Genomic DNA, 27,040 nt, shown 5'->3' with positions numbered 1-27,040 from the left:
GCCATCCAAACCAAACAAACACCTCAAATTTCAGTATGAGCAAAACTACAGTGACAGACTGACAAGCAACAAACTGAGTGTGACAGATTCTAAAATAGCATTAAACTAAATGAGAAATGCAGTCTGAAAGAAAGACACAAAAAAGGCTCAGAGAGAGATTGTGGGGGAGGGATTAATTTGAGGGCCGGGGCCGGAAAATCTAACAGACTAAGTGTAACATTAAATTTGTCTTTTAAAAGGAAATATGGAGGATTTTTTTTTTACACATATGCAGACCTGAGCACTTACTGTACATTTACCATGAAATGTATGAAGCAGGATTAAGAAAGGAAATGAACAAGGCGCATAGAGGGTTCACACAGATAAACAATAAGAGAAGCAGAGAGATACATTTTGGTAGAGAGAGAGATGGGCACAGGTTGCACAGAAAAAAATAAATTAATAAAAAAAAGTAGAGACAAGTGGAAAACAAAATGTTTCTGTAAGCATTATCCACCCTCATCTGAATTTGTGGTGAGGAAAATGAAAAATCCACCATTTATAAATGAACTAAAAGGGGGCTATGCTTTAAAATGTGAATAAATATAGTATATAATCATATAGAATATCATTTATGGACTAACTGTTTTTACATGATGCATAAAGAAATTCTATATGCAAAACATTTGCTAAAAAGCTAACTTGTCAAGGTGGAAAAAGGGGATGAACTTCACTACATTGCATTGAATCTCTCTCTGTCATTTGTAAATATCCTTCGTTTACAGTGTCGCATACAGCCGTTAGCGCTGGTGTATGATGAGATTGTCAATCAAAAGAGAGGAGAGCTAACATGCAAAACAATAACAGAAATTAATTTGTTTGTGGAGTCTGCTGTCTGAGAGCGTCTCTGTGAGTGATGTGCCATCTGTCACAGAAACAGACACTGAATTGAAGAGTGAAAAAAAAACATAAAAAATGAAAACTAATTTTTACTTGGTTAAGGAAATACAGCACCCAGTGTGCCTGAAGAGAAGCTGCATGCACTCCTCCTAATCAAAATTTAACTCTTGTGCTTTGTTGTGCATGAACTCGCCTGTATATAAGCATTTGAGTGAGTGAGTCTGTGAGTGTGAATGTGTGCGCTTCTAGTCTATATTCAAACTGAGGACTGAGCGCCTGGCCTAGACCCTGTGGCTAGAGATCAGCAGAGAGGTGGCGATCAGTGAAAATAACATGTAGTACCTTGGGATCTGTCCATCAGTTTCTGAAGTACATTTGATGTTGCAGCCTCTCTTTCCTCTGCCTTTACTTCTCCTTTTCTGTCTTATTTTTCCAGCCCCACAAAATCAGCATAATGTTTTTCAAATTTTATTGTTAAATTAGCATTTGATGCTGAAGAGTTATGTGCTCTGTGCCAAAATAAACCACAATTAAACCCAAGGAGGGCCCTGCTTCTCCTGCATAAGCTTTAATCCAACAGGCTCGATGCACTGCCATACTTATCGCTTTGCCCCACATGTGCACTTTAAAACCATGCAAATGATGCCCAACAATGTGCCAGGCTGCTACAATCACCTGTTGTTACAGCAGAGAACAAAGACTGGCATGGGCACTTCCAGACCCTGCAGCCAATGAGCTACCACGTGTAATGATGGGTCCATGCATATGGATGAACATCGTGGTGCTCTGGGTGATTGACAAGAGAGATAAACAATAATAACAAGCAAGGCTAGTACGAAATGCCCCTGTGAAACCTGGCGGAAAAGCTGTTGTCATGGCAAGGTGAAGAAAACTAGTGCAAAACTAAAAACTGACAATGCTAGTGTTTACTCATAGACACCTGAGCAGTGTGTATAAGGACTCTATGTGACACAATATGTAATTTGCTACAATTTGAAAGGAAGGAACATTATTACATTTAAATACTGCATACAGTATACAGCTAAACTGAGTACACTGAGTACAATAGAACTAAAATGTCTAGTGATTCAAAGTTGCACCATAATTGTATTATTTCTAAATTGAAGTGAAGGGTATAACAAGGCTCCACATAGTAAAGAACTGCCTGAAGTGATAAACAAGATTGTGATACTTCATTAGAGTGGGAGAAGGTAAAGACCATCAGTAGGCTACTAAAAACCAATTGGAATGTGATTACCTCATTAAATGGCCATTAGGGATGTAATGATACCAAAAGCTCACGGTATGATACAAGTCCACGATACAATAGTTATCGTGATATTAAAAAAATGAAGTAAAAAGATGAACAAATGTCCTTTACTAAATAATAAATCAGTGTTTTTTATATGATTTTCATTTTAACTTAAAGCGCTCCTGCTATTTTAGTAGCACTAGGTAGTTTTGACCTTCTCCGTTTGCTGAATGTGCAACTTTGTAATTTCCTAGCAGATACCGTCACAGTCCCCTGACAGTATAGAGACATTTTTATATTGCAATATCGCAAAGTTACAAATATCGTTACAACTCTAATGGCCGCTGTCAGGTGTTATCACACCCATATGTGGCTTATGCTTCAGTATGGATAACCTGCACCTACCAGTAGGTCTGAAGGTGCAGGTTATCTATCACTATGTTATAATCAGATGACCTCTAGCAGCTCATTATGACAGGAGCAACAGTCACCGTTGGTGATGGTTAAAGAATCCACAAAGGGAGGAGGTCTGATTAGATGGGTGGGTGGAAGATAGCTGTTTGTGCCCAAACCGCAGTAAGTGTTGTTCATTTAGTAAGTGCTTATTTTAACCCAAACCACAATGTTTCCCAAAACCTAACCAAGAAATTTTTGTGACAAAACCTAATCAAGTAGTTTCTAAGTGTCACATGCTCTGCATTTATTATTAACAATGATGGTCCAGGTCGTGTACATGATAACAACCTACTGACTGACTGAACATCTCACTGAGCTGACTAGACGTAGGGTTGGGCTTTACTCTGGTCCTGATAACAACTGAATGGTACAGTGTGATAACATTCAAAGTGGGTGCTACTGAACGTACAGCTGAAACACAGCTGCAGCGGTGGCTAAGTGGTACAAGAGTCATACTAGCAGTGACAAAAGGTCCAGTGGCTGTCCTTGGAAAATGACGCCACACACAATTTGTTATTTATACAACCTTGTATTGAAAAACAGACAAGTGCTTCTGACTTGGCACTGACGTTATATGAAGTCAACCTCTGCAGATGGTGTCAAAAAAGAAAACCATTGCCATTGAAAAGAAGCCTGATGAATATTGGCATTGCAGTCTGTGGTCAGATGAAAGCAGAATAAATTTGTTTGGATCAGATGCAGTCCAGCATGCTTGGCGTGGACCTGACCAGTACTACCCCAGTGACTGCACAGTCCCTACTATGAAACATGGAGGTGGGAGTGTGCTGGCATCGGGCTGCATGACTGCAAAAGAGATGACATTTTTAGATGGCACTATGAATGCGAGTTTGAAAACCCATATACTGAACGAAAAGATGACACCCAGTGTCATGAACCTCGGCAGGAATGGAATTTTCCGACATGAAAATGATCCCAAACACACTGCAAAGGACACACAAGTTTGATAAGACTTTGACATAGTGTCGATTCCCATGCTAAATCTGGATGTGTATAAAATGGTGCAGTACGAGCAACATTCCACTGTTCAACCTAAAATCATAAAATTAATGCAAATGTTTCCCACTGCTCTGGTATGTCTGCCAATGAGTGCTAAAAATGATGTACACATATTTACTCATTAAGACATGCTGTGTTTAAATAAAAGAGATGCTGGACACTTTCCTGCACTTATTTGAATAGTCTTACTAATGCATTTGCACACAACACAGGGCAATACTAATTACAAATGAACAGCAGCAGTGCAGTGTTAGTCATTAGCTTTTCTTTTTGAAAAGGAGATGAGGTAATATAAAATACATTGGCAGACATTAAACATTAAGAAGCTACTCTGATATTCTGCAAAACAAGCCCCCCAGGGCCATATCATTCACTTGACGAGAGTTAGCTTATCACACACCACACCAAAAACGGGGCATGCTTAAACATTTAGTGATGACTCCTTCATTTTCAACAGCTAGTTCACATGGTATGATCTGGGTAGGGGTGGAAGGGAAGAGCTGCTCTGCAGCAGTCTACGAAGCTGTTTTTACTCTATGGTCGTATATATACAATATTTTAAGGCGACCTTTGACTTTGTACATAATCCTAGTCGTAGTTTTTCACTGTGCAATAATATTCCATGATAGCTGGTAAAAAAAAAAAGTGTGGACATCAATGACAAACTACTGTATGTACCCAAAAAGATAAGCCTGAAGGTATGAACAGGACATGGGTCATTTTAAACCAAGTTTAGTATCTCTGCAGCTGAAGACTGAATTAGAATATCTTCTAACTTTATTGGCCAACTTGAGTTGCAAACAAATATGACCTAAATATGACCCTGTGTGACTATGAATTTGTGCTGAGCGACTCCAGCCAATGTAGTGACAAGGAATGGCCATGACTGGAAATCACAGGGACTCTGCAACTCCTAAATTATATATAGTGCATGAGCAACCATGCCCTATTTTTGCATGATGGAGGTTGGAAAGCTGATTAGACCTTAGCTTACACTTAAATGGGGGAATGGCAGGAAAAAAAGGTATGTGTGCATAGTAGGAAATTTAAGATTTTATTAACAGCAATCACAAAAAATAACTTCTCAAGATGTGCCAATTAAATAACAAAGGAACATAAAGTAGTCCAGCAGAATTATTGCAATACAAGAAGAATTAGAAAAAAGTGGCCAGACAAAAGAAGAAGCTTAAAGAGCTTGAAGAGTACACTTGCTAAGCATTAATCAAAATTCCTGGAAACCAATACCACTTAATCCCTCCTACTGTAAGAAAGAAATCTTCCTCAAGACGCCTTTGGACACAGCTCCTCCCAGAGATTGCAAACATATATATGCAGAATACAACATTAACATCACCGTCAGCCACTGGAACTGGACCACTGCCACTACACAGAGGGGTTTTCTGGCGTCCTTTGGTGTTAAGATGGGTTGGCTTAACATGAGTTTTCATCCACCTTGAAAAGGTAATACTCACACTGCTGCTGAAATACTGGTTGACTGTAAAACACCTAACAAGGTACAAAACGTGGGAAGCGCTCTACATTACAACAAAACCAATATTACATGGACTGCATTTAAAAATCTTAAGGAAGTAATGACACCGCAATAACAATCCAACACAAGTAAAATGTTAAATTAAATAAGACACTATGTAATTATGCTCTTATTTACTTGTTACACTACAGTAACCCTGCCACTGAAGTATTATGAGCAACCCCCTACATGTGTACCAGTTGATTACACCACAAACTATTCAAGTTTACCAATGCTTATTAATAATCTGGGCACTGTTTGGCCTCCTCGTGTTCCATTGGCAAGAAGTGTAGAGGCATGGGACCAAATACCATCATTATGCCAGTTAAACTCTATCTCAGGGGCAAACAGGCTGTGAGGGACTTCTGGAGAAATTAAAACACCTAAGGAGAGCCAACTGAAGTCAACAGAAGCAAGGTCATGGGCACAGCGACGTCACAATTTAAACAATGCATGTGAGGGAGAAGATGCCAAACACAATGCAACCAGGCCCCCGAAACCATGAGCACATACTCTTTCCAACACAAACAAGGTCTACAGGACTCTTCCCTTGCTGCTTCTGTTGTCAGCCAACAATAGCAATGAATAGCTTTGTCAGGCTGTCAGCCCTTTAAAAGCAGAGCTTTGCCAAGCTTTCTGGGGCTCAATCTGTTTTCACTGAGCCAACGTTCATTATTGTCTTTCATTGTCCTCTTCATCTCATTGTTATACAGGGTATAGTAGAGGGGTGGCCCTGATGTCTTTCTGAATTTGATTAAGCTGACCTAATATACAAAAGTGACCTCTGTCCACCGGCACTATGAATACTGTAGGCAAATGAGATGGAGGAAGAAAGAGTGAGAGCAGGATAGATTGCATGCAAACCTGCATGTGTTTGCACATGTGCAAAGACCTTACATTTACTGGTTTGGACATTTATCTGATAAATGACACAACTGAACAGGGACTAGAAGACAGAGGGGATACCTGACACTGTCTATCCATTTGCATATAGTCTATGTATGTTTGTCTGCTGGGTGCAGGAAGATTAAATAAAGTGTTGAATTGTGAGGATTCATATTGAACCTGGATGAATGGTGAGAGCTAGGACTGTCTGCCAGCATTCAGGGATGTGTACATCATCTCTGAGGCATTGATGGGCCCTAATACAGAATAAGGAGGGTCAATCAACTTTTATCTATCCACTCTGCCAGGGAGACATGTTGTGGGGGTACTTCAAGGCCAGTGCACCACACCACTGCTGATAAATCACTACATTAGACATGTCAATGGAAAAGGAAGATAGTAAAATTAAGTTGCAGAGTTTTAGATGCTCCATTTTCACTATTCTATCCATTTATCAACTCCCTGCTTGCTTGTCACTGGTACTGGCAGAAGAATTTTGAACCAAACTGAATTTTGTAGTGTTTTATGTAATGTTTTATTCTTGACTCAAGTTAAAGCTGGGTCACTGTTTACCACAGCTCCTCATCAGTGTCCATGAATAGAGGAGCTTTGAGGAACTGCCAAAAACAGATAGGAACACCAACAGGTGGTGTGTGTGTGTGTGTGTGTGTGTACGCATGCGTGCACACCCTTTATTCAAATAAGTATCATTTGTTCTTTCTTTTCTGTCTTTCACTGTTGCAATAGCATTTTTTTTACTTTTATTGTAGCTGTGCACTCTCACCCACACTAGCAAAATGGTAAATACATTTCCTTTTGTTATTGCCCAAACCATACTTACGCATCTTTCTGCTCTGTGTCTGTGTGTGTGTGTGTGTGTGTGTGTGTGTGTGTATAGTTGTCCATGTGGATAATTAATGATTGGCGTGTGGCTGAAAGTGGGTGGTGTAAAGTGATTAATCAGCATAATGAGTGTATATGAGCAGTGTGCAGATGGAGCCCACACTCAGGACTGTGTCACCCAGCAGGAAGTCTCTTTGCTCTCCTTCACTGCCCCTGTATAGCTCTGGCTGTATTTCATGGGCATATGCCACTTGCTTCCTTGTTAAATCTGTGAGCTCATTTCTGCATGACTTTGTTCTATAATCACCTGAGTCTTATTTCACAGGAAGATTATCTGAGTAGCTATACAATCAGTGATGTCTTCATATAAATAAAGATGGCTTCTGTGACTTGCCAAATGATACAGCACACAATACATTGTATATTCAGGAAAAAAAAACAGGAGCAAATTGTACTATTCATCAAACACAAATAGACAAACAGGGTTTTTTTTTTCATGAGAAGCAAAAACCACCTTGGCAACTATGTGGCATAAAAAGTCTGAGTAAAGGTTGAATACTTTGGAAAATAACATGCTATAGACAGGAAGACTAAGGAACACAGAGACTAACTTAGGTTGAATACTTTGGAAAATAACATGCCATAGACAGGAAGGCTAAGGAACACAGAGACTAACTGACTGATATTGCTGAGAAATATGCACAAAGAGGAAACACATCCATATATACGTAAGTGCCATCTCAGTAATATTGACTCAAGTAGTACATATGAATATATTTAAACACAATGACAAACATGACATAATAAGGTATTAGTGTGTAATCAGTATGTTTTGAAGAATAGTCAAAACATCTATGTGTTTTTCCACTTCGCTAATGTGTGACAATTTGAACTACTGTAAATAAAAGGAAACAACTCACTGACTGGCAGAGGTGGAAAGTAACTAACTACATTTATTAATTTACTTGTACTTTTACTACATTTTGAATGAAGGACTTTCACTTGTAACAGAGTATTTTTACACTTGCGTTGCTACTTTTACTTAAGTAAAGGATCTTAGTACTTCTTCCACTACTGCTGACTGGGGTGTGCAGGATTTGGTTATATGCATCCAAGCTTCACATTTTTTGTCTTTGGTTTAGTGCAATGTTCTTTACAGATTCATAGACAAATTAAAAGGAGAATAAAAGGAGAACATTTCTGAAGAGTGAGCCACTCATTGTAAATACTCAAATATTGTAAATATTAGTAAGCGAATAAGTACAATTGTATAATTGTAACTATTGATACAGCAGGAAATGTTTGTGACGTTCATTAGGCCATACTAATGAGTGTTACTTACTGCTGTACATAAAATATTATGGAGACATGCTGCAGGTCACTGGAGGAAAATTGAATAATTCTGGATAGTAGAGCCAAGCACTCCACACAAAGAAGGGAAAAACACAGAAATGGTATAAATAAACATTTTTCTTAAGTGCACTGCACCAACTGTCATGTCCAGGCTTTACTCTGTCTCTAGTATCATTATCCAAACCAGCAGTGACTTGCCAGATGTGGGCTCCTTCTGCACCGATAAGTTAACTCAGTTGGTCCTCCTGCCTCCCCCTGGACTTTGTGACATTGGCTTGGCTCCCCGATGCTTATGCTAACTCACATACTAGGGCTCATGAGTCTTTTGAGCCTGCTTTTTTTGTTAGCGGCCTCGCTGTCCTGGTTCAAATTTATTAAAGAGGAAAACAGACGAGCTAACGGGGATAACGGAAAGCCATCTTGAAATGGGTGACTAGCTGCTTGTACAGGCAAACAAAAACATCACTTTCTCTTATCCCTGACCTGCCAAGTCCTTAACATCACTGATGAACAAAAGGAACATGAAGGTTACAGAAGGTATCTGTATCATAGGAACTGCATCTCCGACAAAAATCTGAGAATGGACGTGTAGTTATTTTTCCTGCCTGTGTTTGGTCTGGTTTGTCCATTATTTGTAAAGTCTTTATCAGTATATCAGTTCAGTGCCATGTCAGTGACTTTGAGATAACCTAAGAGCCCTGAGAAATTGGACAGACTTTCAGCTATTCAAGTGTTCGCCCATACACCACACCACTGATCAGCTTCACTGCTGTACTTGTTGTTAGTTGTTTCTTTGAGCTAAGCAGTGCTTCATTTCCCTGTAACACAGTCAAACTATTGTAAACCAGTACAAACAATTTATCTGGAGCTGTGTGCAAGACTCTGGTGGGGTCACAGCCACCCACCTGGGAGTTAGGAGTAAGGTCACATACTGTATGTAGTGTTTCTAATTTACTATGGAAAGGCTGAAAATGGAAAGAGATCAACATCTTTACTTCTCTTCGCCTTCACAAGACAAGAGGAGGGCCTGCCATCTCATAACATCCACTCTGTACTTCCTGCCAGATTGCCAGCCAATTAAAGGTTATCAGAGCTCAAAATAATAGTCCTGCAGGGCAGCTCTCTAGATAGGCCCCATCTTAATATATATTGCCTCACCAGTTTTTACTAGTGTCTGGGATCCAAGCAGTGGTGAGGAAGCAGGCTACTGCACAAATGTTTCTTGATAAGTCATGTGGGAAAGGACATATTCTGTATATCAGTATAAAGGTAATGTTTATATTTAATATTTTTCCAAGAGAGGAAAGACCTTCCAGGTTAAGCTTGAAAGCAGTACTTGAACAATGCCCACTGCTGCTTGGAAAAACAAAAACAAAAACAAAAACACTTTCATACTTGCACACACTCATGCACACAACAACAGTGCATCACTCCTAAAATTACACTGAAATCAAATCTTACATTTGCTGCTAAGTGCTGCTGAAATAAAAACAAAACAAAAGATAACAAGACAGCTGGAATACTTGGCTTAAGGACAATTCAGGAAATATTAGTACAGACTGAGACTTGCTCAGCTCAGTGATGCACCTTTACCTCAGATGCACCTGCCCTGCTTTCAATTAAAGCTTTCTGAGACCAAGAAAACAGAAATGAAATGGGAGCAATAACAAGTAGCCTTTGGGAAGCTCATCAATCATGGTTTAAGACAAAGGCAAGAGAAAAAGGGTGGAGTTGGGGAGACTTTGCCAAGCCTCGTCCTTCATCATCCATTATGACAGGATGAATAGGGGGTCTCTACAGTTCACATGCTAAGTGCTAAGTGCTGCTGAAATAAAAACAAAACAAAAGACAACAAGACAGCTGGAATGAGGAGACTGACTTGTGCCCAAAAAAAGACCATACCAAAGTTAAAATAGGGTCTCCAAGCTGGAAAAAAAAATTCTCTCTCCTCATACACTGTTAAAGATGGCGAAAATAAGTGTGTCTGTGTGTGAATGAAAATACTAACGCACCATAGTGAACAACCGTCTTACCTGGATGAGTGATTCACTCAGTCTTTCCTCGTCTACCTCCAGCACAATGTCCCGGATCTCTTCATAAGGCAGGCGGAACGAGCCCAAGAAAATTGCTGTTGTGATGAAGAGAGAAGAGAGTCATTTCCTCTCCTTTTTTATTAGACCGCAGGGTTCAAAGAGACATTTCAGCACTCATCGCTCCTCAGACAAAATGACCACAGGCCTAACTTGTCACTTGGAAAAACTAATACACTTTCTACCTCTCAAAAGGAAGGTTTGTGTCATCCTGACAAAACTTGAAAGGAAAATATCAGAATTAACCAGTAACAGTGATGGGCGCTAAAGTAATAGCAATTCTGCATAACAGTTAATAAAAATAGAACAACAATAAGAATCAATGGTACTTGTGGACTCTAATGATCGTTGTCTAGGAAGGCTTCATGGTTTTGTTTAAGGAGGAAATGAACAAGTACAGAGAATTTGCCTCAGGGGACAGCCTAGCGGGTGTTTCACTCTCCAGGTGGGGTGCCTACAGAGGAAATTGAAGCTGATGGTGTATCCAGGTGGAAGTCACAGGTGGAGGTTTGGTAATGAGTTGGAAGAGAGTCACTCAACAGCTGCTATATTGCTGCAACAGTGGGACCTGATGTCTGTATTTGACACACAACAAACGGAGGGGTAGTGTATCTTTTTATTCCACAGTTGATTTGTATTTATTACACAACCTATTTACTGCATTTACTCGCTACAAAGTCATGACATACACTTGATGTCAGGTATAATGTATACTGGTGCGTTCACTTAACAATGACCTCTCAGGCTTCACTATGTCAGACTTCTGATAACACTGAGGAGAAAGTTGTTCTGTCTTGTCTCATACTCTAATCTATATCCATGTTTTCTTTATTAGCTTGATATTACCCTGCACTGTCGTTAATAAAAAATGTTTGCTGACAAAATGCTGTATGTTTCATAGTGAGACAAGATAATCCTTTATTGTTACAATGACAATAAAGGATTATCTTATCTTATTTTATCTCTTATATCCTCCTAATATGAAACCAACAGCTGGACTCAAGATTCTCTTGGAGCTCAGCTGTCAAACGTAATCCTAGGATATACTGTAAATTACAGACTTCAGTGGATGTAGATGAGGTAACAGGCTGAAAATGCACCTTTTGCTGCCATGTAGCACTTGCATTTTTAATTTTGTAGTATGGTCTGTGTCAGTATTGGGGGTGGACAGTCTGCACCTGTGTGGTGGTGATGAGAAAAGTGGTGCAGGTGTGTTGATGCAGATTCTGCAGCACAATGAAATTTGGAAGCACATTTTAGAAAAACAAAACAAAGTAAACCATCTTTATATCAGGATTAGATCTTAGATGTTGCTCAGGTGCACCGAACTATATTTGTGGCTTTAGTATTTGGAGGTACACAAACGGGCAGCGCACAGTGGGACTTCCTGACCAACAACGATCAACAGTCACTACAACAAATTCACATGGTTTTCGTGGCCTTAATACAATGGTTTCCTCCTTTATAGCCATATTTGTTTTGACTTGTACCATCTCAGTCACAGGGAAGTTACTGTGTCACAACTGTGAGTGTGAGGTAGTTGACACAAGAATATGTTGTAGACCTGCCCAAAACATTACATAAACCTATTTTAAGTTTGCTTCTATTGCTTTGGCATTCAGCAACCAGTTGCTGAAAATTTAATACGCACTACAATAAAGAAGAATTTGCACTATATTAATTTCTACATTACCTACAGTATATTCTAGGCAAATCTCTGTCAAGTTTAAGAAGACAGTGAAAGTTTTCTGCTACTCTTTTAGCTTTAAACATTTGACTATTTATTATGAGGTTTCATTTCTGGCCTAACTTCTTATGGAGTATCATTTCCTGAACTGACTGAAGAAAGGAAATGCTTACATCCTATACTATGCAAAACTATGTAAATGTCCAGTCCAGCTCCTGCTCCAGCAACAAAACCTCTGAAGGCTACAAATGGCTCACTGATTGCTGATGATTTAAATGCATTTTTAAAGTAGGATTGTTCTTGATTTGAGCTCTGCATTCAATAAAATAAGCCGATCTAATTTAATTGTACAGTTAAAAAATTAAGTGCTGGGGTCTTGTTGATGTGCCCAGATACGCTCCTCTGTATTGTGGATTAAGTTAAAAGAAAAAGTACTCTACGCGCTTGTATCTGATCTCATTTCATGACTGTAATTCTCTTTATACGGGGTATAGCCACAAGTCAAACTCTCACCTGCAGCTTATTGTAAAAACTGAAAGTAGGTTTTAGACACACGGAGAGGTAGACGCAATTTATCAGACAGTGGCATGCATAATCATTGTACCTGAATACATAAATTGACATCACAATCATTCATTTTAGCCAATCACTGAACCTTCAGTAGTACCACACATCAAATTTGAAAAGGGAGCTTGGATGGCTCCACGGCAGGCAGTGAATATGATCTATGATACTGCATGTGTCAAGGCGACCCGGGGGAGTTGTGTGGCTGTGCAGGACCACATGCCTCCCACTCACTGCCACTACGGAGGTGCGACTTTCTACACTTATTTTTGCTTCCTGCTAAATTCAACGCCCATCTGCTTGGGTTGTAATCAAAGACGGCAGTGACACATCAAAATTGTCACAGTCCTAACACAAGTGCAATGACATGCACACACTAGCACACTCGCAAACATGAGCACATATGTATACACGCATACAATTTTATATGCAGGATGTGTCATCCTTATTTTCATGCCACATGCCCTTTCCTGACATGAAACCCCAGTACTCATTCATCTGGCCTGTGTTCATGGAAGATCTCACCAGCTCACAGGAAACTGGTTGTGAGGCACAAAAAATTGTTGATTTGTCTTTGATGTGCGTGCATCTTTCAGTTTATTTAGACATTCCAGCATCCTTCCATCCTCACCCACAATTAATCCACCTATAAATATATCTCATTCCAATCTACACTTATGCCACTGCTGTTGGACTTTCCTTTTTTCTGATGGAGAGACAGGGAGTCTGGTGGAGCTCTGACAGACACTACAAGCATGATTACATCGCTTTGCGAGAGCCACGGCGTGGATACAGTACCGAGTTCTAGCTGAGTTTACTAGACGAGAGGCTCCCCCGGTGTATCTCTCTCATCTGGGGAGGCGTCAGTAATGTAGCACCGCTGTTTATCACGTTAAAGTTACTGTTCATCAGCCATTAATGTATCGTTAAGCTCTGAAAACAGCAGGTTGGGTTTACTGCCTCAGCTGAGTAATAAATCTCATTCATATACAACATAACTTTAGTTTTTCGGCTGATATCGGGATAGCTGGAAGGGGTGAGAGTTAGGGGTGGGGGACTGATGAAATATACCTCAGAGTCTTGTCTATGCCATCACAATGAGCAAAGGGTCAAAGGGTTTGGCAGAACTGAACTTTCAAATTGGTACATTTGACCAGAAAATGCTGTTTTATACAAGCAATATGAATTTTCCTGGAAAACCGACCTAATAGACATAATATATCAGCAAATGCTATGTGACTGTGTGCACAACTAAAACTAATTTAGAATGTAGTTACCCTTTATAAATGGAGAAAAGTAAAAAAGATAAACTGAAAATAAAACACAGAAGGTGGGGTAGGGACTGTTAGGAGGATGACCTGTAATCTTGGCATTTAACATGCACACTTCATGAGGTGTTATCATCTACACTGTATTTCCGATGAAAGGAATATCAAGAGTGCAAATGATATTCTAAATAGGGAAACAAATTTTGTAGATCATCTGGACCTGACCTGACTGCAGTAAAAACATTTCCATCCACCACACCACAACAAAGAGGTTTGGAGGGTGAGGTAAATGCACTCAACAAACATTTAGTCCACTCAGGCTCCTGGGAGTTCAAGCACCTACAAGTAGCTTTAGTGCTCAGCTCTGGCTGAAATTTGCTTTACACATGATTACAGATGGCAAGCTCGGACACAAATCTATACGCACTCGTGGTGACCGCTAAACAACTGCCAAGAAAACATTTCCCCAAAGAGCTCAGTAAAACACTATCAATGTTGAGGCCTTTGTACTATTTGTTTCCCGACAAACAACTTTCCTGAGCTGCTCATGGGGGGTGAAAATGCCAGGGGTGACATGGAAAATAACAATGACATAACTGACATAATTATGGTTAAAAACAATGTAGTATTTCATGAACTAATGGTTTTAAACCTGTACTTATTGGCTGCAAAATAATCAAAAGGTGGAGAACTGTATATACTTACAAAGATTCTGTGCTGTCTTGGCATCCAAGATGCGGAGCTCTTTCGCCTTCTTCTTGAACTGTGGCATTCTTTCATCAGTCTCATCTTTCATGTCTTTTTTCGCTGCAAAAAAAAAAAAAAAAAAACTTTCATAACTACTATGTTGATATTTCAGAAATTATATTGCAATATAACAAGACTGTACAGGTCCTCTGGATGACTTTCTCCTCTTCATTTGTTTGTTTGTGTATCATTGTGACAGTGGGTAGATGGTTGATAAGCAGAGCTCCTTCCCTTAGGCCTTGTCTGTCAACTTGCTAGAGCCACAGAAGTAATTGTGTTACCCCAACCCCCCCAAATGATCCCAGAAAATGGCATTAAATCCCTGTTACGTGACTGAACACACCCGGCAAATTGGTCCAAGCATGAAGAGACCTTTGTTTTCATAATGAAGGCATTATTAAGTCTGCACACTGGGGAAGCACCACATGTCATGATGTATTACTCTTCATTTACACTTCACTAACATCAACTTTGTTGAAAAACATAGGTGTCCATGTACAGAACAAAAGGTCAGCTTTTTTTTTTTTTTAACTGGAACTGCGATACTGAGGAGGAGTGAGGGTGAAAGAAGAATGTGAGAGAGCTGAATTTTCTGTATTAAAGAAGCAGCAATATGAGACCTATTCCTCTTCTCCCAGTGGCTTATGGGAGAGGCAGCATACTTTGTTGCTAATCATCACAACCGCTCTGTTTAAGCCCAAGGTGGGAGTCTCCCAGGAACTCTAGAACAAATAATCTGCTCCCATAGCACTAGCTTGCATATTTGAAGAAACAATCAAAGAGGCAACATCTCCTGGGCAGTCACAAGAAGCAACGCTGAAGGCATCTGTCTAACACCAGTGGTTGCTGTCAACACACGGCATCAGGGATGCAGTTGTTTACTTTATTAAGTAGTGCTAAGAGGTTGCATATATACCAATGCTAGATAGAGTATTATAGTTTGCTTTTCTGCCAGTGCCTGAAGATGTTCCTTTAAAAGCTTATAGAGGTCTGCACTCTAACTCAGAAGTACACTCTGAGTGCAACACACAAACACACACCAGGCTAATTCACCTTTATACTCAGTGGAGCACAGACGTACACAGTGGACAAGGCTTGACCTTTTTTGTTAACAGAAGCTTGGGAGGTCATAGCCAATTAATACGAAGTTAAGGACCATTAAAGGACACTTTACAGTCAGGCAGAAAATAATGTAGAGGTACTGATGACACGGCCTTGCTCAGTGCTTGGCTGAGATAATTGCAATCCCACACACTTTGTTTTCTCTGTTTCATGACTTTCAGTGGACTGTGTTTTGCTTTAGTCTTTGACAAGATTCATTAATACTTGACCAGTCTTCTAATAAATTAATTCCTGGATCAATGCATAAACAGTGTCCAGTTTTCTAAGTACTGATCAATATACAGATTGAAAGTGGAGAAAATGCAAGTTGACATTCAATTACAATGTAAAATCATTGCTTGGATTTGTTACTTAGGAGTAAAGGGGGGTAGGTTCTCAACTGCTTACAGGTGTAATGTCAATGTATTCATCTACTTTCAACAAAAGCATGATTTTATAAACTTATTTTCAGGGCTAGACCTTTACGATGCTTTTGACCTTGGCAAATATATATATTTTCATATTTAAATGTCAGCAATCCGATCTGCTCCAAGAGCATCAAATACACACACTCACACACACAAAATTATAATCACCTTATAAATAAATCCAAAAACAACAACATTACACCCACAATACCCTGAATCACATAGACTGAGTCAACAAGAACCCAGGAATCATGCTGGATTTCATATGTGGCAAAAGGCTTGGACAAAGAAACTGAGGAGCCAGCAAAAATTAGACATGGAAAACTATGCTTCCCCTAATAGAATGGCCCACAGACAGCAGACAAATTAAATTGAATCTCTCACTTAGGCACCTAGGGTGCTTTCAGCCCATTCGTCAGTACCTCTGCTGTCTTCGCCCTTACCCATAGGGCCCCATGCCATCTCAAATTAAAGAAAAAAAAAAAAAGAACTGCCTTTAATAATATAAAACCGGCTTATTCCCAGTTCTGATACCATGCTTTTCAGCTCAGAGCTCTCCCACTGGGCACTGAGTAAAGGCATCAGTTTGCTGATCTCTGCTACATTATTTGCTGGCTGACTCCATTATGCCACATGTCACATGTTTCCTCTGAGCAATGCATGTGGACTAATGGGCCCTGGAGGACTTGCACACATTCATGCTGCCACTCTAGTCCCAGGTGTGTGGAGAGGATGACTATAGGTGGCATATTTCAACCAGATGGTTGGCCACAACAACAAAACAGGTTTTATAAATGTCTCCAAAACACAAGTATGCCTCAGCAGTTACAAAAAATCACACCGTCCACATGGCGTCAGACTTAGGGCAAGTTAATTTTGATTAAAGTTTGGAAACTTTGGAAATGTATGTTTAGTTAATGGTGTTTTTATGCCAAGAAAGCTTAACCTGTCCAACAGCGTAGGTCCATAACAGCTGATCAAAGTCCCTGCCAATATTTAAACGTGTTTTACTAGTTGCCCAATGGCTAAAATGTAATGCTCTGACAACAATGCCATCCCTCTTGGACAGATTTATATTTGTTAATGGAATCTCCCAAGCAATCACTCAGTGAAGAGATATTTGCGATGGGCATGTGGAAGGATATTTGACAGCTTGCTGGTTTCCTTGAAGCCACTGTACAATGGTGACAAAGTTGCATGCATAGAGATACATTATTCCTCTATCAGACTGTCAGGTCAATACATAATGATATCATCTTAACATCAAACCAATACCTACAGAAAAATAACTGATTAATTGTTGTTGAATGGAGCAGGTTGAGGGCCGGGAGAGTAATGCGTTTTTATCCTGACAAACTCAGTCCATGAAAAATTGGAAAAAATTGACTGAAATATAAACAATGACTTCTAAGCTTTGCACCAACTCTTATTATGCAGAGCTCAACTTCCACATAGCTGATTCTTGGGCCAGATGGTCCTCTAAGGGAAATAACAGGGTCAGATACTTTTGACTTGATATTGGCCATGTGGATTGAACAGGGAAATGCACCAATGAATTATAAACAGTTAGTATTTCTCACTGATTTGTTGTAATATATTAACTTTGAAGGGTGAAGAGCTTTGACAAGCATGTCAAGGAGGAAGTGTTTCAAAATCGTGTCTTAATAAAACACATGCAAGATTCACTGGAGCCAGAAAAACCACATGAAGAGAAGTCTCTGGTGAAAATATTGTAAACGTTACACATTCAATTAACTGAGGGGGAGTTAAAGCTTGCTCCATGCCAAGAGGAGTCACCAAATTGATAGAGGTTCCATTGAAAAAATACATGAATGTTTGAGCAAAAACAGATTTGGCTTATTAAAGATGACTTGGCATCCAAGTTAAGCCAACTCTGTGGGCCTTGGATTGAGGTATACCCAGGGGAAGCCCTGTGATAACAAGAGTTCTCCAACACTTGGACATCCACTCTGTATGCTGGCCCAGAATCACTATCCTGGTTGCCTTCCATGTGATATCTCCCTCATGACGTCCATAAAACCCAGGGCATTACAAAGTTAAACACTACCACATGTTCACTTCCGGACACAGACCATCCGGCTGAGCCCCGCCACCAGACACCATAAAATGAGCGGGGCTTGAAAAGAAATAAAAGAAAGTGCAGATGACAGGTCTTCAACAAACATATTTAAAGGTAAAGGAACACAGAGTGGAACAGACAATGTGGAGTCTGGCCCTCTACGAGGTAATTTATTCCCTCAAATGTGCAATTTGCCTGCAAACATGTGGCCTGTCCTCCATCTCAGGAACTCACACTGAGGACTGAGCTGCTGGAGAGCTGCCAGCTTGTCTAAAGGTGATGGATTCTGAGGAGGACTCAGTCACGCTTGTTCCAAAAATATATATACATTAAATCTACAACATGATAAAATGAGCAAAAGTCAAGGAATCTGAATGCCTTCCAAAATGTCATCTGAAAATGTACTGACTTACTGTATTATTTTTAAGTTGTGGTGTATGGCATTTGATGTGTAATTAAAAAAAAAACATATTAGATAAACTGCATCGAAAAAACAGGTATTCAATCTAAATGCAAGTGTGTATACTGAGAGACTGAATGAAACGATGACTCCCAGTCTCAAGAAGCTTGGCAGGAAAGGAATGTTCCAACATGACAAAGATGCTAAACATAGTGCAGGGTTGTACGTGGTACTCTGAGTCCTTTGAGGTCACGCAGCTCTAACACATGCATTTAGGTATTGGGGGAATTGCTGAATGTCCACCAGCAAGATAAATACTTATGAGAGGGTATAAAGGTGCATGGACTAGCAAAGCTGGATTAATGAGTCAGACCTACAAAAACAGAGAGCACCCTCAAGATACCAATTGACCGGTGAAATCCAGCTGTGACCAATTTCTCCTACTGACTAAGGCTAAACAGAGGTCTCTTTCTCAACCTCAAAGCCAAATCATTGTGTGGATTCACATCTCTCCAGCCCTCCCACTATCCTGGATCTCAAATGCATACTCTCACAAAAAGGCAGCCTCTCTCATCCTCTGATTCACAGACTTGAAATCATTTCTCTTACTTTCAGCTCAAAAACCTGCAGTGATATGAAATAAAATACAACAAATCTACAAATTCAATATGAATGAGGAATAATACTGTGACAGTAAGATGAGCGGATATACATTTTTAAGGATTTGGTTTTTAAGTAAATAAGCATGAGCATAAACTTTATTGCCAAGTATTATCGAAAATACAAGCAATTTGACTCCAGCCGATGCTTGCCATGAAATAAAAATCTCTCACAGCAACAAGAGAACAATTCCACGTTATTTGTGCAAGTTTTAGTTTTCATTTCGAGGTATCTAACCTTGACATAGCAGGAGAAATACTCCTCTGCTCAAGGTGAACCATTAGAATGGAGCTGCAGCTGGGGGGGGCTCTCAACCATGTAATCATCATCATGCCTAATGATAATAGGGAGTGGGGGAAGTGGCTGATAATGATAATGATGATGGAAACTGTGGATAGTATGCTAAGTGTGATGCACACTCATGTGTGTCAAAACACACTTCCAAAAAATACGTATGGACCCATTCAACCTGGAATGACTTTGTGAGTTTATGAGCGAACTAATTTTTTGGCATTATCTGCCCTTCCATCTCAAACCATCTGGTTCGGCTTATTTTAAGATGTCTAAATAAAAAGGTGTGTGTTCAGGGAGCGGGATAAGTCCTGCAGAGTGACACTCTGACCCGTGGCCAGTAATGTTTTCAGTATGCAGGGAGAGGCTCAGCCCACGGTGGAAGGTACACAGCTGGGCCTGGAGCAGCGCCCAGTGAGAAAAACGCCTCCTCTTCTACTTGAGACAACATAGATTTCCCTTAGTGACCCCATTCCGTGTTTCTATTCCAAGAGGAGAGAGGAAGGACTCCTGCACATGATAAATGTTTTCTATGCAAACTTTTTATGAAATGTGGAGATTCGGAGCAATAGTGTTGGGGGTAACATGTTTAGACATGTTTTGCTTATTGTTTATATTATGGCTGTGATTAGAAATCTCATTGTGGGTTAAAAATAAAAATGAGATTTGTTGTTGAGATTTAATTAATGTCTAATTCAAACTGGAAGTAGCCACAGACTTCAGCCCACAGGTTTGCACTGGACCCCTGAAATTATCTAGACATTATTTATCAAGACGACCGGAACCTGAAGTGAACTTTACTCTGTCAGCTCTCTAGTACAAAGTCCGAGTGAGCTGGAGTGAGCCCATGTGAGAGTACAGCAGCGTTTATTCACATGGACCTAGTGGGTGTGTTGATGACATTCTATCTTGTGACCAGAGTGAAACTGGAAGAACACAAACATCTGATGGTGAAGAAAAATGTTCAATTACAGTGACGACACCGACAAAAATATCTAACTGGAGACACGATGAGATTTAGACAAATTATGGTAAGAGACTTGGTTGTTTAGGAGCAAATTACAAACTAGCTACATGGCCGCATCGTGTCCTGCCTCTGGAGAATGCGTCTGATGCAGACACTCTCCTGTTGTGTGAAACAGCAACTCTGGACAAAGTCTGGACCTGATTCTGCAGGCACTGTCCAGACTTCATGTGTGAAAAAGGCTTAATACACTAAGAATTTAGGAGGGAAGAGAGGGGAGGAGCAATGATGCAGCAGTACCTCCAATGCGGTGTTAATGACCCGGTGCTTGGTACAGCCTTTTAACAAATATATTTAATCTGCCACATATACACAACTATTGTTGTTTTTTGTAGAGGCAAAGAGCGTGGGAAGACACTGACATGGCGTCTTAAATTTCTTAAGGAGACATGCTCCTGGGGCAGTGAATGGATTGAGCCTGACAGTCAATCAATTCTAGGAAGCCATTCTCTGGTTGGGCAAAGGCAGCTCGCTGCGGCCCAAAGCACTTGAGTGCTGGCAGAAGGGCAGAAGATGATGGTCCAAGCAGCTGCCTCTGGTGTCTGCTAAGACCCCGCAATGCCATCACACTATAAGCATTCATGAGACGACACTGAACCCAGGCCTGTGTCAATATGAGGGGATAAAGGACAGAGATCTGAAGCTGAGGTTGTTCCTTGGATAGCCGGTAAGATTAGTGACGTCCCTGCGGACTCTATTACATCTCCCAGCATCATGCTGCATATGGCCAAGCCCAGACAGGGACTCAGACTATGGTAAAAGAGACTTTTAAAGTATGCACCTGCACTGCTGGTCACATTTAAAGGAGATACTGCGAAACATGGACACCAGGAGCCTTATGAAAATAATATCAGTTTGACCCCTGTGCTTTTGAAAGGGGACTGGTCCAGGATATGTTTTGCGTAGTTCAGCACTGGAAAATGGAAGCAGCAGCAGAAAACACATCAAAATGGTCTTTGAACAATTTACAGTCAACAGTTACTGTACAGTTTAGTTGCAACTAGTATATTTTGTATGTGCAAATATAAACAACTGGATAATTTAACAAGCCTTTAAACCATAACTGATTTTTATATTGTTTTTTTTTTTTTTTCTTTTTAACCGAGGTAGGTTGGCTACTCCTTACAGGCTTTGTGCCAAGTAAAAAAAAAGGTGATAAAAGTGATGCTGTTCTTTTCAACCTACTTCTGGTACAAAAAAAGGATAAAACATGTTCTTGATGTAATATACTGTACACTCTCTGCAACAGGAAAAAGCCATGACTGTCCTACTTTGGAGTGTGTTCGACAGGGCTGAATTTTGTGCATTTGTCAGCTGAAAGAACATACTCTTCACTCTCCCTTTTCTTTTATTAAACATGATTATTCATTTACCCTTTGTCCCTTTCAAAAGTTACCCAAGCCCTCTCTTCTCTTGATTGCTTTTTTAGTTTAAGTCCTGCATTTTTTTTCAACGTATCCTCCTACTTTAGAAAAAAAAATCTTAAATGCAGGTGTGTCTAAATAAACAGCCAAGAAAAGTGACATGCGAAAAGCTGTCAAATAAGGAAATGACAACCATGCTTATGTTTTATTTTTACGAAATGTGCTCAAGTATCATCTCTTCTTCTTGTGAAGGTTAACTGATAGGTTTTGTCAACTGAGCCGTGAAAGGACTTAAGAAATACTTCCCATTTATGTGCTGGAAAATGTCAAGGTTTGTTGAGAGATGAGGACATGATTTTTTTTTTTTCTGGCAGGTTGACTCCATGCTTATTAGCAGCAATAGGTTTATCCTTGGCAATCAACACAGGGACAGATATATACAGTATAATTGTAAGTACCCAATCACATAAAAGACATCTGGTGCTATGCCTGTCACTAAAATGCATGCATTGCCCCCAATACACATGCAAGTACAGACAAACACACATAAAAAGCTGGGACTAGTCCCACAATGTGACTGAGCTTTTAACAGCTTCCATCATGTCACCCCCTGATGACTATTCCCCACACAGCTGCAAAAAAGCATGTTCTGGTGGCATGAAGGTGTCAAAGCAGACATGCCCTGATTAAAGATGCACCATGCGACACCTGGGGATGGGGTTAAAAGCGAGGCAAGAAGAATATGAGCATAAAGAGAGGCACTCAGTCATGAACTGCATTTAAATCCCAAAACCATAGTACTTGGCGAACTCCTCACCTTCTTCGGTGTTTAAAAGGAGTATTTCTTTCTCTGCTAGTTCTCTCTCACTATTAGCCTGTGTAGCTCTTTTTATATACTGTACATATATGCATAATCGCTGTTTTCAACAACTCTGATGATACCCAGAAACCTCTTCATTGCAAACGCTGAATTGTGACCGCCATGTCCTGAGGCTACAGTCAGCGATCATCAACATGTTAACTTTCTGTGTCACAGCAAGCACTCTGACAATCGTCCAGACTAAACTGGGTCCTACTGTGTGTGCAGTAAAAGTAGCTTTACAGCTATACTGAGACAAAATTAGTTTTCTTTCCTGTTCAGCAGTATCCCATTTGTGCACAAATGTGTGTTGATTTTTAAGCGACAGGGTAATGGCAGATGTTGCAAACTGATGTGCTCTGCGTGGGTGTAGTAACCATGTGGCCAGGGACAGTGAAGAAAAGTTATTCTGGAGAACTGAAGAGGAGGACGGACATAAGAAAGTGGGGGAGAAGAAAGAGTCTGGCAAATAGAAAAACATAAGAGTCAGGGAGAAAAAGATGAGGAATTTGGATTGAAAAGTGCTGTTTTTGTTTACCCAGAAATCTGCAGCTGAACTTTCTCACTCAAACACTGTAAAACTTCTGGTGCTTAGAAACCACTTCCAATGAAATAACTACTTCCAGTGAACTCACTACACTCCAATGGCCACAATAAGACATGTTAAAGACAACTGTGGGAAGAAAGAAAAACTTTTAAGAAACATGAAGAGACCATGATTGAGTGTTAAGAAACACACAAGCTCTGGACCCCTCTCATGTTCAGTTGAAATGAGATGAAAGCAGCTAATCTGTACGTATTTTAACTTTGGCTTCCTAGAGATGTACATTACAAACTCCAATTCTTGATTATAATTGTACTTTGTTTAGTCGGCAAGAATTAGAAAAGGTTAGTGAGACTTAATGAGTGATAATGATGGATTTGATTTTGTGCTACAAAAGACGGTAGAAGGTCAGAACCCTCGCTGACCGTGACACTGCACGCCTGGTGACTCCAGTCCTGTAATTGGATTCCTGACTTGTGCGTCTGTGGAAATCAGGGTATGTGTTTAAGACACAAATCATTTAAATGCGACCCACCTATTGGGATGACTATGATGTGTTTATGAGTCCTGCTGCTACCCTGCTGTCTGGATGACTGAGATTGGATTCTGTATTAACCTGCTGGCAGTTAAATGGATGCTGAGTAGTCAGTCAGCTCATGAAAAAAAAAAAAAAAAAAAAGATATTGTTGACTAGACTTTTAGTTGTTGCAAGCCTTAACCTGTGATACATTATCAACTAAAACGTTGGTTACAGTATCTTTTATTCACTGCATAGAAACCCTTTTTCCAAACAATTACAAAAAAGATAAGCTGTAAGGGTTAGGAATAAAAGCCATAGTTTTATTAAAAAGTACATCTTTTTTCTAGCCACTGTGTTACACAGGCACAAATTTTTTATTTTAATACAATAGGAAAGCAAAGTGCTGTAACACAATGACACTCACACTCTTTGATAACAAGGATGTGATTAGATATTACAATTAAACATGATAAAGCGGTGGAGACGCAGAGCAAGTCATGATCTCTCCTCTGTGATCTTTTCTCAAAGAACATTTTCATCAAATCCATAGTGATTTTCTTGTGAATTTACTCAAGGGAAATGCACTTATGATTTAACAGTAAGTCTTTCCACAATGATCTGCTAAAGTAGTTCATCTTATATTTATCTCGTGTATACACAGTGAAATGTTAAGACCAGGCTTGAACCCAGTGAATTTGTCTTGGTGATGTGGTGCAGAACAAGCCAGAACATACAGAGTGAGAAAAGGTGACATCTAGAATGAACGTGTCCACCAAATCTAGAGTGACACCTTATAATAATTGTGTAAAGGCATGTATTGGAACAGGTGCTGTGCGCTGATCAAAAGCACACAAGCATCTTATGCTCTAAGCCTTTCAGTAGGTACTGTTAGTTTAAGAGAAACTGCATGCAGGCAAGAATATATGTAGAGGCATAGGATGATCTCAGGAATGTGTGGTTTTTCTCTAGTTTATTTGACCGAGGCAGCCTTCATGGCTCTCACATAAGCACACGCTGGCCTTGATCTTGACATGAGCCTCGTGAATTTCTGACTCCCTGATACAACTCCCTCTCTGACTGAAGGTAACAATCTCTGCAAACAGAAAATGTACACATATATGTGCACAAATCCACATAAGAAAAAGCACACATAAATGCAAATAAACAGCCAGATCTAGATTATACAAAAGAAAAACAAAAGATCAATGCAAATTCTCAGTGTTCCACTTCCTACTCCCATTTCATCCCTAACAGCCATAAACATCAGATAGCAACAGATGTTTATCTCCAGCCAAGTGTCAGCTGTCAGGTGCATTTTATGGATGTTCCAATTTGCCTCTGACATATAAAGCATACAGTGCACACATGTTAAAGAAAAATTGGTGAATCCTGCCAAGAAATGTTGTAGGGGGAAAAAAAATTATAATGGCATTTTTTTGAGCTGCCAAGACGACAGAATTGGGTTGAAGGGCAAGAAGATGTGGGGAAGACACGCAGCATATAGATGATACACTCTAATAGGCACAATCTGTTTATTCCAAAGGCACATCTTTTTAAATGCTTGATATATTGCATACAGCATAAATGATGAGCAAAGACATTGTTGGTAGTTTTAGAGAGCACAATATTTCCCATGTTTAACAAGGGAAGGCAGCCAGGTGATTCATCACACTGGACTGTACAGTACTCTACGGTACTCTGCAGTTTGATAGCTCTAAATAAATGCTATTCCTACATTTGACATGCTTTTAAAATACCACTCTTTTGAAACCACACTAGCTAAAATACTGTTATTACAGCTGTAAAAGGCAGTTTGTGGTGGTTTGACATGTAAGTACATCACTTAAGCAATCCGGTGCCCTGAATGGTTATTGCTGCCATTCTCTTAAGCACCAACCTCTGAACTGATGGGCTCCACCTGAGATGTGTTCATGTGAATCAACCACGGCAAAATATGTTGGGTTGTACAAATGGTTTACATTATAGTCTGCTCACTGCCATGACCAATTCGTTTAAAAGCTGATGTGGAAAAACATGAAAGAATTTATAGATATTTCTGAAGTCAAGCAGAGAAAAGGATGAACGCTTTTAGAACTTGAAAACGCCACTGATCCATGTTCATATGAAAAAGTGTATCATGATTACATTCTTGTTCCTTCCTCCCTATTTTTCTACAAACCATATCTTCCCTTGATTCACATTGATCCATGAGGCATTGTTGGGACTGGAGAGGAGGGGAGGTTCACAGATCCTACAGCACAGGATCAGCCTTCCATGAAGGAGGTGGGGGAGATGAGACGGGATCATCTTGAAAGGGATTCAGAATAGTGTCCTGATGGCCACCCAAGGCTACTGTGTGTGTGTGTGTGTGTGTTGGATTTTGATTTTATATGGTATGTATGTGTCTGTGTGAGTACTGGATACAAAGGGCTTTTTTCCTCATTCTGACCAACTGCTTCCCCGTTCCCTCATCTTTATCCGTGACAGTAGTAGAGACTTGTGGGCTTGGGTCGTCTGCAAGATGCAAAAAACAGTGCCCCCCCCCATCTTCCACTGTGTTTGTTAAGGAAAGAAAAGTTGCCAAAAAGGGAGATAAAAATAATCTTGACATTCACAAGGGTAAATCTGCCCAAATCCAGTTAAAATTGAATTAAAATTCAAAAATTAGTCCAGTGAAATATAAAATGTTCACTCTCAAAAATTTTAGTCTAAGCAAGAACACTTAACAAGAAACATAAATACTTACATGCAGAAAATGAATCTGCCAGACCTCTAAGCTGAACATCCTTTTCCAGACCCAGATAACTGCGCGGCTGCCGATGTCTGACAACCAGGTGGCAGCATGTGTTTGAGGCTTATGACGTCTCATACCACCCACGATCAGCACCGTTCTTCAAGTACTTCAAACACTCCCTCTGTTCTCCAAACCCTCTGGTCCCCACTCTCTCAGGGAACCAAGCACCTGGCCCAGAGCTTCATATTCCTCTCAAGTGTGCCTCCACAGCATTGCACTAGCCTGATATCCACGCATATTAAGTATTATTTGGCATTCTATATTTCCAATACTTGTTACTTTACTTTCAAAGTTGGTCACCATGGAAGGACAGCGTACCTTTTCTGCCTCCTAATTCCATCAGATAGAGGACAAATAGTTTCCATATCTCTTTAGGTTTACAGTGTTTTCCTATGTACAGGTA

At 40.0% G+C, this 27,040-nt stretch overlaps 1 protein-coding gene across 1 annotated transcript in view; it reads right to left on the bottom strand.

Moving 5' to 3' along the window:
• Positions 1-27,040, bottom strand: part of diaph2 (diaphanous-related formin 2) — a 369,240-nt gene that overhangs the window by 146,115 nt on the left and 196,085 nt on the right. The window contains exons 20-21 of the mRNA XM_020591281.1: positions 14,531-14,632; positions 10,250-10,344 (exon numbers count right to left, since the gene is read on the bottom strand). Coding sequence (XP_020446937.1) covers positions 10,250-10,344; positions 14,531-14,632 — 197 coding nt within the window. The remainder of the gene's footprint in view (positions 1-10,249; positions 10,345-14,530; positions 14,633-27,040) is intronic.

Source organism: Monopterus albus, unplaced genomic scaffold (genome assembly GCF_001952655.1).
Source record: "Monopterus albus unplaced genomic scaffold, M_albus_1.0 scaffold2.1, whole genome shotgun sequence".
NCBI lineage: Eukaryota > Metazoa > Chordata > Actinopteri > Synbranchiformes > Synbranchidae > Monopterus > Monopterus albus.
The sequence above is the reverse complement of the archived record's forward strand: the minus strand, read 5'-3'. Positions and strand labels throughout refer to the sequence as shown.